The 16,003-nt window shown below is 42.0% G+C and overlaps 1 protein-coding gene across 2 annotated transcripts in view; it reads left to right on the forward strand.

Annotated features, from left to right (window-relative positions):
* The window catches only part of TMEM184B (transmembrane protein 184B), a 44,232-nt gene that overhangs the window by 13,495 nt on the left and 14,734 nt on the right, over positions 1 to 16,003 (forward strand). For both annotated transcript variants that reach the window (XM_053404968.1, XM_053404969.1), the window contains exons 2-3: positions 8,741 to 8,971; positions 11,986 to 12,151. In XM_053404968.1, coding sequence (XP_053260943.1) covers positions 8,768 to 8,971; positions 11,986 to 12,151 — 370 coding nt within the window. In that variant the 5' untranslated portion in view covers positions 8,741 to 8,767. The remainder of the gene's footprint in view (positions 1 to 8,740; positions 8,972 to 11,985; positions 12,152 to 16,003) is intronic.

Consider the following 16,003-nt stretch of genomic DNA (forward strand, 5'->3'; position numbering starts at 1 on the left):
GCAGGGTATATGGGTTTGGTACATTTGGGTGCAAGGTCTCGATAGCCTGGTTTACGAGCCTCAAGTCCTGTACTGGCCTGTATTCATCTGTCCCAGGTTTCCGAACAGGCAAAAGGGGTGTGTTCCATTCTGATTGGCAGGGCTTAAGCAGACCATATTTTAATAGGCGGTCCAAATGTTTCTGGATGCCCTCTGCTGCTCGCCGGGGTAAAGGATATTGTTTTACAGATACAGGGGTAGCCATAGGTTTTAGGGTTACTACAATTGGAGCTATATTCTTAGCCATTCCTGGTGGGCTATTTTCGGCCCATACTCCTGGTGGCACCTGTAGGGTTTGGAGGAGCTTGTTTAATTCTGTATCCAATGTGGGTTGGACTTGCAGGGCTGACATTAGGCGCCATGATTGTTCCTTAGGTACTGAGAGGGTAATTATTCCTGCTGCCTTTGATGGCAGTTTCATTTCTGGACCTTGAGGAGTGAAGGTGATTTGGGCCTGCAATTTGGACAGCATATCTCTACCTAAGAGAGGTATTGGACACTCAGGTATATACAAAAACTGATGGGTTAAACGATGTCCCCCAATCTGGCATTCCAAAGGTTGGAGGAAAGACCTCTTAGCTGACTGACCAGTGGCACTTTTAATGACTACACTTTTGGATGCCTTTTTCTGCAATAGTTCTGGGAGTACTGAGTATTCAGCCCCAGTATCAATCATAAAGTCTATTAAATGGCTCCCTAATTGAATCGTGACCGTGGGCTCCTGGAAGCCTAACTTTATGGAGTCCGGTCGTTCCTAGTCTTGGGTAAAATCCTCCTCTGCCAGTCCAATGAAATTGTCTCTACTCTGTCCTTGTCCAGGTCTCTGATATCTTCCATTTCGGATCATTCCCCGTCCCCGTCCCTGGTTTCTTGGGCCGGAGCCTGGGCCTGGACCTGGGCGTACTTCTTCCAACCTCAGGGGTTCAGGACACTCCCGCTTCCAATGACCCTCCTTCTTGCAATTCGCACATTGATTCCTTCCCAGTGGTGGATTCCTTCCCCGCCCTCTCCCTCCATTTAAAGGGCGGTAGTCTTGCTTCACTGCTGTGGCTAGCATCACCATCTTTTCCTTCTGCCACTTCTTCTTCTCTTGTTTCTCAGCCTCATCCCTATTCCGATAAACTCGACGTGCAATGGCCATGATTTGGCTCATCAGCATCCCTTCCCATCCTTCTGATTTCTGAATTTTCTTACGAATATCAGAAGCACACTGGGCCACAAATGTAGCAGTAATCATTCTGCTGTTTTCAGGGGCTTCAGGGTCAAAAGGAGTCCATATACGATAGGCTTCCTGCAGCCTCTCTAAAAAGTCTCCCGGACTCTCATTTGGTTTCTGTTCTACTTCTGAGACTTTAGACATATTAGTGGGCTTCTGGCATGCCCTGCGGATACCTTGCACAAGCGTCTGGCGGTAGGTGGTAAGCCTGGCCAGGTGAATTGCATTGTTTGGATCCCAATTAGGATCTTCCAAAGGAAAGTTATCCTGGAGATGACGGTCAATATTAAAAATATTTCCCATTCTGGCCTGCTCACGCAAATATATCTGTGCCTTTTCAATTATATCTCTTCTTTCCTCAGTGGTGAACAGAGTATTCAGGAGTTGGCGGCAATCTGTCCAAGTAGGACTATGAGTATTTACTATTGAAGTCACCAAGTCCATCATAGCCTGAGGTTTTTCTGCGAAAGATGGGGTGTGTGTTTTCCAATTCATCAGATCCGTAGTTGTGAATGGAATATACTGGAGGGTCGAAGTTCGAGGTGGCCGTGGTCCGGGTTGCCCGTTAACCAGCACAGGCTCCTCAAGTGCATCAAATACTCTTCTAAGAGGGGCTACTACGTGACCTTTCTCTTCGCTTTGCTCTAGGGGCCTCAAATCATAGGGGATGGTATCTGTCCCAAGGCGTTCTTTTAGCAGCTTTATACGCCTTGCTGTATTGCTTGCTGACCGATCAAGGTCTTCCTGTAACTTCTGTAATAGTTCTCTAGGATTTGGATGTACAGGGGTTTGGGGTGGGCAATTGGTTGTTCCACTAAAGGAGACTGTAGATGGAGTTCTACTGGGACTCACAGGTGGAATAACCACTTCTGCTTGGGCTTTATTATAGGACTCCAAGGCCTCCTGAAGATATTTATCATAATCTATCAAGGAATCAAGTTCTGTGACTCCACCCCCATTATTCGTTCCACTTTCTTGCCTTGGGGTTACAACTGGTGGAGTATTTGGATTAGGCTCCCTTCGATGTGGAGCATAGGGTGGAGGTGGAAGCACCTCTTCCTCTGGTCCCTCAAAAATGGGTTTGAGTTTATTTGGCAAGATTCCTTTCCTAGCTTCGGCTTTTACAGCCAATAATTTGCATCGTTGGACTTTGCATTCCCTTATCCATGGAGGATTTTTATTTAATGTGCTCAGCCAAGAATCTATATATGAAAATTGTTCTGGGCATCCTCCCGTTTCTTTGGCGATGTTAGTCCAAAGTTTGCTTACTAAATTTATATCAAAGGTTCCCTGAGATGGCCATTCAGCATTTTGTTTCGGCCACTCTAATTCACATAACGTTCTCAAGCGCTCTGGCGTCATTTTGACTCCATATGCCCCTGAGAAGGCTTTCTTAAAATTATTTAACATACATTCAAGAGGTGTATTTTCCCCCTTTGAACCTCCAACTCCCATTGTATGGCCCTGTGAAGTATCCACTCAGTCACTTACACACTCGCTTCGTGGGGTTCCTTGCCCAGTGAAGTCGCCTTACTGGGAACCGAAGTACTACCCACTCCACACTCAGGTTGTACTTTCTCACACATACAATGCGCTGGATACTTCACCACACTCTACCTCCCAACCTTTCCCTTTTCCCTACACCAGATCACCATCTGATGTACCCAGCCATGTAGCGTACTCAGTTTCCCCTTACTGAGACGCAGAAGTTTGATCAAGACTTCTCTTCCTCCCAATTAATTGGAGGGCCAAAACCCCTTTGTGCACTTACCCTTAGCGGATCCCTCTTTATTTCTCTGGTTCCCCCCGGTCCGTCGCTGTCGGTGAGCAGGGTATCAGACAGACGAGACTTCTGCGTTCCCCTGGAAAAAATGTTCCAGTGCGCGCTGGGTAAGCAGTTAGTGGTCCTCCCTCTTGTACCCTGCCCAGTAAGGCGAAGGGGCTGCGTTCCAGCAGACCACTTATCCGAGTCACGGCACCATAAAATGTAGCACCCTGCTTGTGGTTAACGCTTAGCTGGAATGAAATATTCAACGCAGCAATAGAGAAATTAAAATAATAATTTATTTGTCAGACAAATAAATGAGAGGCACAGTGGTATATGGTTACCAAGCTCTGGCCTGCCTTCCTGCCCTTATGGCCAGCACTTATATTCCCTCAGCTCAGCCCCCTTGCTCCTCCTTTGGCTGCCTCTGTCCAATCAGCCTGGTTAAAATTCCTATTGGCTGTTTGCTAGAACCAATCATAAAAGATACACCCATTTCCTATTACCTTTTATGGGAGACAAAGAGCTATATTTCCTTCTATTTATAATTGGCAAATAAATAGCCATTAACCTCTACAAGGCACCTTAATTACCAAATAACCTTTTGCCCTAGACTAGGCGCCTTAACTAACATTTCATCTTTTGCCCTATTGCCCTATTCACTCCAAAACAGATGGTGGCTAATTTTATCTTTGGAGGTCATTAAGCAGAGGCTTGACAACCATATATCAGGAGTGCTCCGATGGCGTCTCTCTGTCTGGCAGGGGTCCGGACTCAATGGCCCTCATGGTCTATTCCAACTTCTTCTATGATTCTATAATTTCTTACTTTCTAAATCCTTTGCATAATTACATTTAAGCCAATATATTTCATACATATATAGTTTTTTTAGAAGAAAGGGAACTTAGTAAAAGCTAAGCTAAATTCTAAAGATTCAAAGCAGTTTCAGAGAGAGAGAGAGACCTCTTCCCTTGGCCAGCTGCTGTTTGTATTAGCTCTTGCCCTTTTAACCTTAGGAAGATGTGGCTCAAGTTTAATGGGAGGCATCATAATTAATTACTATTTTTGCAACCTTGATTGTATTCTATAATTTGTATGGTCAGTGTGACCTTTTGTTCCCAGGCTTTAATTTCCTTTTACAACCCTGAGACACTGCTATAAATCAGGGGGCCCTTGATCAAGAAGATAAACAGCTGCCAGAGTATGGTTTCTGCCTGGCATGAGAGATACAAACATTTACAAATATATATTTCTTTAAGGTCATTTTTAGAATACAGGAATCTGATCAAAACATAAGCCTTGATTAAAAATGCAGGCTATGATCAGATGCCTCAGTGGAATGAAAGTGTGTGCTTTTTTTTAAAATAATTCAAAGCAAGGGGAGCAAAATATTATTTGAAAACATACCACACATTCTAAAAATTTTGGGGATGAATGATATGCTTGACTGCTTTATTAGTCAGATGCATTATTCACTGGTTGCATGCACTAGGGGGCAGTGTATGTTTCATGTGTTGTTTCTTTGCATTTTGAATGCCTGTCTAGACACCTGCCATTTGAAAATGCATTTTCCCTTACATTTCTTAGGGGTTTTTTTGGTGGGGCCAGGGCTAGGCTTGGCGAGAGGGCGGGGGGAGTGATTTGTCCACTGGTGCAGTTAGGTAATTTCACACTCTGGTTTTCATGTGTAATCTTTTGTTTATTTAAAAATGTGTTAAGCCAGCCATGCTATGTTTAGAGGTGTTCCCGCTCATTCTCTTGAGTCGGGCCCTGGACCATTGCCTGAATATTATTTTCTGATGGCACCGTTGGGTTTGTTTTGCTTTCTTCTAAAATCTTGGCTTGCACTTAGAAGAGGGTATGTAGATTTATAGGTTCTGTAATCTGTTTAAATAATAACAACACATTACTGTATATGAAGCACTGAGAACTCTCTATCTCAGTAATCTTTGCCACAATCCTTGCAAATGTTATCATATCCATATTGCAAACAGAGTTGAAACTGAAAGATAGTGGTTTGCCTAATAAAGCTAAGTTTCAAAATCACATTAAGGCAAGGATTTTATTAGGACAACCTAAACAGCATAAAATAGTGTACATGCTTTTGAGTCCTCCAGAACTTTTCAGAAGAAAGGTTTGACTTCAGAGCTGTGTCTCTTCAGCCGTTTCCTATCCATGTTTCAAAAGTCTTGATTTTTTCAAATAGGATTACTGCCAAGTAAGCAATCCTATTTGAAAAAATCAGGACTGCCAAGTTAGTAGGCATGGGATGCGGGTGGCGCTGTGGGTTAAACCACAGAGCCTAGGGCTTGCCTATCAGAAGGTTGGCGGTTCGAATCCCGCGACGGGGTGAGCTTCTATTGCTCGGTCCCTGCTCCTACCAACCTAGCAGTTCAAAAGCACGAAGTGCAAGTAGATAAATAGATACCGCTCCGGTGGGAAGGTAAAGGGCGTTTCTGTGCGCTGCTCTGGTTCGCCAGAAGCGGCTTAGTCATGCTGGCCACATGACCCGGAAGCTATACGCCGGCTCCCTGGCCAGTAAAGCGAGATGACCACCGCAACCCCAGATTGGGTCACGACTGGACCTAATGGTCAGGGGTCCCTTTACCTTTACTAAGTAGGCATAGGATTGCATCCTTTAACTACCACTTTAGCACTAAGAATGGAAAGTCCAGTTCATTCTTTTGGGCTTCTTGATAGAAAGGCTCTATTATAAGAAGGTTTTTAATAAAGCGTCTGTTATAAATTGCAGACAAATCCCCTGCTTTGGTATTTATATCTAGCAGTCATGTGAATTGGTCATAAAGGGGAGTGTTTGTGTAGACTAGGGTTGGTGTGTTGTTGTTTTTTAAACTATCCTCGTTTATTGTAGGCATTGCTGTGATTTACAATATCTCTTTTTACATTGTAATAGGATTGGATATTCCTCTCTCCTCAGCCTCACAGATACCTGATAATTTCTTTCACCTTTTCATTCAAGCTTAATTGGCTAGGCATACATCTGTGGTAAATCCTTCCTACATGTGTATTTCATAAGCTTAGCAAAAACCTCTTACTTGTGCCCTGTGGTGTGTAGAATGTTGTCAGATGGAAACCAATTTCCTCCAGACTCAGCAGCAAAGGCGTCTCAAACTCCACCCTGTTTTCAGTTTCCTGAGTGTCATCTTTTTCTATAGAACTTTCTTTCTTTCTTTCTTTCTTTCTTTCTTTCTTTCTTTCTTTCCCTTCCTTCCTTCCTTCCTTCCTTCCTTCCTTCCTTCCTCTGCTTCAAGCACATCTGGGGTTTTTCTCTTTCCAAGTGCAGTCGTCATATTATCTCCCCTCAAACCCCACTTCTCATGCAAATGCAGACCTTTTGAGTTTGCTTTTGACTGCAATAATCCCTGACCATTGGCCATGTGGCTGAGGTTTATGGGAGTTGGGAATCCAACCACATCTGGAGGGCACCAAGTTTGGTAACAGTGGTCTATACCAGTGGTTCCCAATTAGCTAATTACTGAGGGCCCCCTATTTTTCAAAAGCCAAGCCACCCCCCCCTACTTTTGAAAATTTTGATAACTCTATGGTAGTTACCTCTGCAGAGCAATTTTTTGAACAAAATGTGGGGTAGCCCCTAATAAGCAAAGGATTTAAGGTATATTAAAAAACACACTAGGGCTGAGCAATATCTGGTTTTCAACATCGTGATATATCAGCAGTTAAACATCACGATATTCCGATATATCACAACGTCTGAAATTGGAGATCAGGCGTGGGGATGAGGGAAGGAGCAGCAACAGAGGTTGGGTGGGTAGGGTGCCTGTAGATGAAGGAAGAAGCAGTCATGGAGATTGGATGGGTGCAGGGAGGAGAGGAAGCAGAATCACCTCCACTGCATGGTTTGAGTGGGAGGGGATGGAGATGGGGTGTTCATCAAGCCACTGAGCCAGCGAAGATGCACATCCACTGTGGCTGCTGTTGCTTTCCTGCTGACTGAGAAAAGCTGCTTTGCCTCAGTGCCAGGGGAAGGTAGTGCCACAGTGCCCTGAAGTGAGGGCCATCAGCTGCCCTGCTCTCCATCAGTGTGAGGGGAAGGCAGCACCTTGCAATCTGCTGTCCTGTTTTCCCTCCTGAGGGAAGGCAGCTCAGATCAGCAGCATATTGGCGGTGCCTTGAAATCAGCTGCCCTGCTCTCCCTTGCACAAGAAGCAACATATTGCTGCATATTGCCAGGTCAAAATCGTTATCACAGTGGAATTTCAAAACTGGTTTTGGCCAGTATATTGAAAAATCACACCGTGCTAAAACAGACCATAAGATTTGTGATATTAGCAGTGCAAAAATGGCAAAAATTTAGTGGGGGGGAGGCAAGGATTGGGACCGCGGACCCCCTGGGTGTGTTCCGCAGACCCGAATTTGGGAACCACTGGTCTATATACCATCTCCTTCTTCTTTGTGCACTATGGGGGTTTGTCAGTCTCCATTCTTTTCAAAATAGCTTTGTGTTCCCTGCAGAATGTAAAGTATTTTTACCATTGGGTATTTTTATCATATATTCAGACTGGGTGGATATTTCAGCAATGAGAATGATGTATTAAAACAAACTGAAGTAGGAATTGTTATGTAACTAGAATGGTGGCTGGCCCAGCTAGAACAATCAAAAGATCTATGTTGAAAGGGGACTCTCCACGTGCTTACCTTATTTGCTCTTTTCTTGTAAGGCCAGAGGAAAACAAAATCACATGTTGATTCTTTTTATAGTCTACTGGTCTGGTTGTGATAAATGAAAAGACTTCATATAGAAATACTTTGTTCTCCAAAAATTTTCCTGCTGTGTGTATCACTTTTGTAATTCATGCATAGTTGTGCTTCATAATTTCAGTTTAACAACTTAGATAATTTACCTATTGGCTTTTCAGTTCATCCCCCCATTTCTTAGAGACAAGAGTACTTGCTTATGATCTCATTTCCAGACTACTTGATCTTCTTCACTGCTGACACTTTGTCAGTTTTTGAATTTGTATAACGAGTGTAGCTAATGATAATGAACATTTAATCCATAAATGTTTGGATTTTTTCTGCTCAGCTGTACTTCTGATTCTGTCAGAACAGTCAGAGTCAGACGGGAGGTTTTAAGTCAGTACCAGGCTAGCACATCTATATATTGGTTGGGCACACATACACCATGTAAATCCAATACATTTCAATCAAGTATTGGTGCTTTTTACTACCTTCTGTTCTGTATGAAGTTTTTCTTCATGGGGTGACTTGAGAGAAGAGATCACTAAATGCACAAACAGCCAGCTTCTTCCTGTGGTCTCAAAACAGTCACCTTAAAATGTTGTGCCCCATGTTTTTGAAAAAACTTATTGCAACTCTTTGTATAATCACTTAAGAAAGGAATAAAATTGAATGTATTAATAGAGTATCAAAAATGCACGATTATTTTAGGCAGTGTTCTAGAATTCTCTGCAATTTAAATTTAGAACTGCTTTTCACATGTCTGACCTTCTTTCTGACTGTTCAGTGACTAAAGAGTAGCTGTGTTTGATACCATAGGAACATGAGCAATTTCTCCCAAATTATTCCTGTTTACCTTTGCTACTGAAGGCCTTTACACTTGACAGAAATGTTTAGCAAAACTCTGGGATACCTGTGAGGTGTTCTGGCTATGATAGGTTGTTTCTGCTATTTTGAAACTTTTCTGTCTCTCTCTCTCTCTCTCTATAATTCCTCTTTAGGTCTGAAGGACCCACAACTCTGAGGACATGATGATCGTAGTGACTGGAGTCATGTCTGTGCCTGAGCTGGGCTCCCCAGCCAGCACTCCTGCTGCAGCCCCCAACTTATCCTGGATGTCTGAGGTTGGCACTCCCACTGCTGTGGAGCAACCAATATTCCTAATGACTACAGCTGCCCAGGCCATCTCAGGTTTCTTCGTGTGGACTGCTTTGCTTATTACTTGCCATCAGGTAAGCAAAATAAAATACTTATAGCATTTTGAATGGTACTTTGTAAAGGCACCTTTTCTACTGCAGCCAGAGAGAGAGAGAGAGAGAGAGCGCGCGAGAGAGAGAGAGAGCTGTTAAATTTACTGTGCTGACTACAGTTAAGCTTGCTGTAGCCTTACCTGCTCTACTCTCTGCCATCATTAGATCATGTAGAGTAGATGGCGCTTGTTGCCCAAAGTGGTTACTGCTACTTCCCTTTTAAGCTACAGATCACTTTATGCAATATTATGGCCTGTAGCATACATGAGCAATCTCCAACTCCATTTGCACAATGTATACAGGTGCACCTATGGATTAACACCATTGAACAAGCCCCCATGTAACTTGAAGGAGAGGAGAGTGCGTCTTTAGTTGTGATACAGATGTTTATCAGGTAGAATATATGTTTGTCAGGTATTAGCTGTGGTGCGATGAGTCTGTTCTCATAGAGTCGTGAGAGTGGAAATGATGTGGCTAAAAACAGCTAGAGTATGGAGGGTGGGGGGAATGCAGGACTTTGCTGTCCCATCCCATTGTGTGTGAGAGAAGCAAACCTCAGAGCCGTTCAGACAGTGCCAGCATGTACATAAGGCTGCAGCTGCCAGGAAGCTGTCTACAAATTAGTCTCTTCAGCTCGCCATTAAGTTCATGGTGCCCATGTCTTGCCTAACAATAAATCTAGGCAGTAACTTGTAGGGAAAAGCAGGGCAATGTCAAATATAGAAGATCAAGCATCTTTCCTGTCAGACTGCTAATACTATGGGGTGGATTGCTGTGATAGGCCCTGGGGCCTTTATTCCAGAATCCTAAGTAGTAATTAGTCCGTCAACTTCAGAGGTATGCAGACAACACACTTCCCTCATAGTAATGCAGTTGATTGGCTTAGGAATGATGTACATTTAATTAAGTGTGTTTTATTGGGGTGGGGGTGGGAGAAGGCTATGTAATGATGATCTGCCATGATTCATGGGGTTTAATAACCCTTTGGCGTTATCTTCCAATTTCATAGCTCTGCCTGTTCTTAGCACAAGGAATAAACAGCCATTTATCATTTTAAATTTCTGCCCAAAATGTCTGTCATGATGATGAACACGCTGTACAAATGATTTCAGCAAACCTGGTTGCACGGTGAGGAGGAGGCGGCAGAGGCATTTTCCTCTCCTCCTGCCGCCAGCTTTTCTGCTGTAAGACTTGGCTGCTGTATTTCATCAGGTTGGTGGGTGACGGTACAAACCAAATTTAGCATCCTCTTTGTAATGCTGTCTAATAGTGTCCTTGTATGATGAGTAACACATTCAAACCCTACAATTTCATCAACCTGTGTTTAACACCTGTGGGTTAATGAATAGATAAGTGACTATCCATTGGAGAGCTACAGAGCATTCTTGAAACTGGCTGTGTGAGATTCAAAAGGGGATTAGCTACTTTATGAATCAGAATAACAGCTTACCTGACATTTACTTGGGCAGCAACAATGAATCTTATTAGTTCTTCTTCTTTAGAACATTAATTGGTCATTTGCTGCATGTCTCTAGGAATAGCGCCATCTGATCATGGTGTGTAAACAGTTGGCCCCCAGAGTGTACAAAGGGAGAGTTCTAGTCTTACAATCTGTGATGTTATGGAATTCATGGACACAGAACGTAGTCATGAGCACTAGTGTAGATGGATTTAAAGGAGAGAAATCCATGGAGGATGACTCTATCAAAATGCTGTTAGAATCGATAGCTAAGTGAATCCTCTGCTTGCAAAGATCAGTTGAGCTCTGTTACGAAGCTGACTAAAAATGCTCAATATCTTTGCGCTGAATTATATATGATTGGCTGTGTAAAACTAGATTATAAGGCAAAGAGCAGCTAGGGTGTACTATTGAAGCCCACTAGTCATAATCATACAAAACTTTTCCCTCTGCAAAAGAAAAAAACCTTAGGAAATGCCTCCTTTTTTGAAGAATTTCCTGTGTTTGCACTCCTGATGTTGCTGCTATCTGGAAACACCCTGTGGGCCAAGAAAAGCACTATTTCAAAATTACTGTTCATAACCAACATTCTAATACACTCTCCATCCTGTCTGTTTCTAGTCAGTAAAGATTTTAACTTGTAAGAGAGGCAGGCTACCATATAAAACAAAACATTTTAAAGATGAGATTTGATTCATTTGCAAAACTTATTGGTGTACACTTCTGTTATTAGAAAGCACAATAGAGTTTATATTTGAGAGACGTCTTATATGTCTTTGCAGATTAAAGTTGTGTTTTTGGCTGGTCCTCACTTTGGTTGTCTTATATTTATAGATCCAAAAACTTTATTTTTGTGTGGGATCATGACATTACAGAAGGCTCTGCTACTGTACTGCACTGAAAACTTACGAGCCATATATGTCATGTGTTTGTGCTTAAATCTGGTTTCTAAAAGTAATATATTGAAGCTGTGAAATGTAGACATCTGGATAATGAATGTGAACGATAGCATAGGATAACTTCAGTATTGTAGCCATTTCACGGCTTCAGCACATTACATTTAGAAACCAAATCAGTTTGTAATTAAAATAAGTAAATCTCAAGTGAAAAGTATATCATTCAGATGCCTAGTACTTTTTAAAAAAACTAAGATTATTCTTATCATTTGGATAGAAAAAATACTGTGGGACAATTGCTTTTTATCTTACAGTAAATATAGTACAGAATGTTCATTTCATTACATTTTATAGCAATTTTTATATTCATAAGCTACCTTACTTTGTAAATGAATTTTATCCCTTGGTCTTGTTTAAGGATAAAGAGCAGATGTAGGGTAAACATAGACCTTACAGTGCAAAAACCAAGTAAATATATCCTACTAAGCTATAAACACAGTAAGAAAGCCTTATGAGAGCAAAAAAGTGCTTATATGTTGTGTATGGCATTGCATTCTTAAATTCCCATTATCACTCCTCTTCCTCTTAGCTTACTTTTGTTCTAATTTGACATTATCCTCTTCACCATCTTTTTCATCCAGATCTATATGCACCTTCGTTGCTACAGTTGCCCCAATGAGCAACGCTATATTGTCCGGATCCTCTTCATTGTGCCCATTTATGCTGTCGACTCATGGCTCAGCCTCCTTTTCTTCACCAATGACCAGTACTATGTTTACTTTGGCACAGTGCGGGATTGCTATGAAGGTAAGGTGCTGGAAGGCATGGAAACAGGCTAGAGAGAAGGTGGTGCTTTGTATGTGAGCCTGAAGGAAGTACCCGTACACGAGGGTCTTAGTTAAATATGGGGTTGTGTCCTAAATATGGGGAAGTGGCAGGAATGGCAATGATGGAATGATAGGCCAAGCTGCTGACTATAGATATTGCTCACTACAGCAGAAAAGGGATTTGAATATGAACTAATACATAGGGATGGAATAAATGCAATATGTTGTTAGAATCTGTGGACATTCTCCCATCATATAAGAAGGTTCAGATGATGAAAAATAATATTGGCACAGAATTCAGAAGCCCAGATACAAGAACTCAAGAAACCATGCAAATAGGTATGACTCCTTTGGTTCTGGTGATTCACTCAATAGATTATGCCAGTAATTTTCCATCAAAGAAGAAAAGAGAATGTATGAGTGAGTTCTCTCTACTAAATCAACCTGAGCAGTTGCTCTAGGATAGCCTTTGCCAACTTGGGACCACCAAAAGTTTTGGACTACTGGTAGAATTCTGCAGCTGTCCAGCTACTGATCCCAGATACCTGAAAGATGCTTTCTAGGAATCATGTGAAAAAAGACTTTTACATTCCTCTGGTTTTCATAAAAACATGTAAATACAGTTTTGTTTTGTTTTTAAATTAGGGCAGTTATGACTTATTTAATACAATCTCCTGAAATTGTTCAGAAGGACAAATATGTGAATGATCTCATGACTAGATTTCCTGCTCCAATGCTAGAGAGCATGTGACAAATTTAAACTGATCATGGTACATTCATTGCAGAGTTTCTTTATCTTTAACTGAAAAACAACCTTCAACAAAATTCCTATTTAAATAAGTTGAAAATATTCTTTTTCTGGTTACTTGGGTAGAACACACTGATTTGGATGAAGAAAAAAAATTACACTGCAGCACTTGCTGTACTTTAAAATGTTTTAGTCTGTGGATCTTGTGAGATTTTTTTTTTTTTGAGCAAGCCATACTAAGAGAGTCTCCTGCTGAGTTTCATATGAAAATATGCTTTATATGATACTAGTGCAATATTTGCCAATGAACAACTGTGGTTAGGGGATCACTGGGCTTTTCACACCTATGACAATACATTGGGATGTGTTAACAGATGGCAGATGCACACATACACAATCCAGAGGCCATCTTTGTTTGGCCTGGCTTTCCCTTTCCTCTGCCTTTGCTGAGTGTGTATATAAAGGCGTAGCTGCGTAGCAGGAAGCCTGCTGCTCTGTGAAATTCATCTCCTAGCAACAGCTATTATCCCCTTTGCCTCACCTAGGGAGTTTGCAAACATGACAACATCTGCTCAGAGGGTCAGCCCACATTCTAACGTTTGCCAGCTTGATGGCCTGTATGCAAATAGGTTTGGGTCCCCCTCCCTGCTTTCATACTTTCTATAGTTAAAACTATGTCTAGGAAAATCAGAAAACAGGAGGGGGTGGGAATCTCCTTTCATTTCAAAAGAGATTTTTCCCTTGGGAAAGTCTGCCCTTGGAAAACGTTAAAGAAAATACACAGCTGGAATCTGTGGCATTTAGTGTTTGATTATTTTTTTTAGTTGGTAGTCTTATTTGAGAATTTAAATAACATCTTCAACTGGAAATGTTGGCAGTAGAGCACTAGCCAGAGACTTCAGCACAATCTTATGCATGTCTCCTTTGAAGAAAGTGCTATTGCATGTTAAATGGGATTTATTCCAAGATAAATTTGCATAGGTGTGCGTGTGCAACCTAAATGTACTTCCATGAGGAGCTTGAGGAATGTTGGAAACGCTTTTGTTCTCTTCCACCTAATTTCATCTTCTCCTAAACAAGGTCCCAGAATAGGCAGCTCCTACTATAATGAGCCTTTCCTGTATCAGAGGGCAGGGCGGAAACCTCTTGAACAGCAGTGTGCTTTTGGTTATTCCTCCCACAAAAGCACTGAACTTGTTTTGTAGACATCTGGAGATGCAGGAAGATTGTTGACTGGAGCAAGACTTCACTCTGTGTAATAAGACATTCATTATACAGTGGTGCCTCGCAAGACGAAATTAATTCGTTCCCCGAATTTTTTCATCTAGCGAATTTTTCATCTTGCGAAACACGAAATCCCATAGGAATGCATTGAAAATCAATTAATGCGTTCCTATGGTCAAAAAAAGTCCAAACAAAGCCAAATTTGGTACAACAAGAGTTTATTAAGTGTTCTTTAAAGTCACACATACTGTAAAGAGCATTTCAAAATTCAAACCCAGAATTTTTTTTAAAAAACAGCAGAGTGGCCCAATGGTCACAGAAAATCAGAAAAATGCAGAAAAAAAACCACAAGCTTCCAGATTCTTGCAAACCCCTCCCCAACACCAAGTCCTTGAATTCCAAACACCCCAACCCAAAATCCAAAACCCCCCAAAAAAGTTTTAAAAGCTTAACTTACCAAATGGCTGCAAAAGAAGTTTTGGAAAAGCTTCAAAAATCACCAAAGTCTTTAAAAACCTCAAAAAAGGCTACTATGTACACTGCGTTCTATGAGTTGCTCCTCGAAGTCAAGTCGCAACTGTATTAACGGTGTTAAGAAAAAGGAAACAAACTTGCAAGACGTTTTCGACTTGCGAAGCAAGCCCATAGGGAAATTCGTCTTGCGAAGCAGCTCAAAAAACGGAAAACCCTTTCGTCTAGCAAGTTTTCCGTCTTGCGAGGCATTTGTCTTGCGGGGCACCACTGTATAAGTGATTGGTTCCTATAGAATTCTGTGAACGGAATTGGATACAAGAAGCTGTCTGCTAATTTTTACTGAATTAATATTTTCTGGAACCTTTTATCCAAATAAACCCTTATGATTGTGGCACTGAGTTTGGGTTGAGGATAGGCTGAGAGATAGTGACTGGCTGGAGATCACCCAATGAGCTTAGTTAGTGCTTCTTCTTTAACCATTATGCCATACCAAGTTTCATTTTGGTGACCTGGAGTGGAATGGTATGCCAGTAACCATTTTTTGGGACATGATATACCTGTTACGAAAAAGGAGCAATGCAGAAGCAAGCACCAGGTGGCTGGAATGGTAAACAGGATGTGGGTGTTATTGGATTTTACCGTGGGAACCAGGAACAGTTTGTAAAGTGCTCTGAGAGCCGGATGTTACCTCAGAGTGACACATGACCCTGTACTGGAAGTACATGGGTGGAGTTTATTCTCTCTCTGCACTGGGAATCAGAGTGTGCAGACATGTTTTCTCTGTACTGGTGAAAGACAGAAATAAAGACATGTAAATATATTTCTGTCTGTCTCTTTCCCCCCTCCCTGGGGGAGGAGTGGTGTGTTCTCCTTCACGTTGAGGAGAATCACCGATTGGAGACCTCCTTTGATCTTGCCGGCAGACGCTGGCAGGGGAGGTCAAGGATTCAAGCCGGGCACCTGGAGGGTGGCCAAATTCCTAAGAGCTGGAGGCTCTGCTCGCTTGAATCCCGACAACACCCTGTTTAGATTTTATTAACTTTTGTGTTCAACAACATGAGAGCAAGAAGCAGGCCACACTCTTCCCTGGAGTCCACATACACTGCATAGACATCTGTAAGGACCACCTCCTTACAGATGTAATTGTATGAAGCCATCCTTGGGATCTGGAACAATTTGGATTCAAAATTCTAGTGAAGCCTTTGTATGTACAACTGTATGTGTGAAAGTGTTTTCCCTGCATATGTGGATGTCAAAAGAAGAGCGTGGGGTGTTGGGGAGTGGGAGTACTCTGTATGGCCTTGCTGCGTGCTTCTGTGCCATTGAACATGGGAGTAAATAATACCCAAATGGAATTCTAGACAAAAAATTAGGTTAGAATTAGGA

This window comes from Podarcis raffonei, chromosome 10 (genome assembly GCF_027172205.1).
Source record: "Podarcis raffonei isolate rPodRaf1 chromosome 10, rPodRaf1.pri, whole genome shotgun sequence".
In the NCBI taxonomy this organism is placed as follows: Eukaryota; Metazoa; Chordata; class Lepidosauria; order Squamata; family Lacertidae; genus Podarcis; species Podarcis raffonei.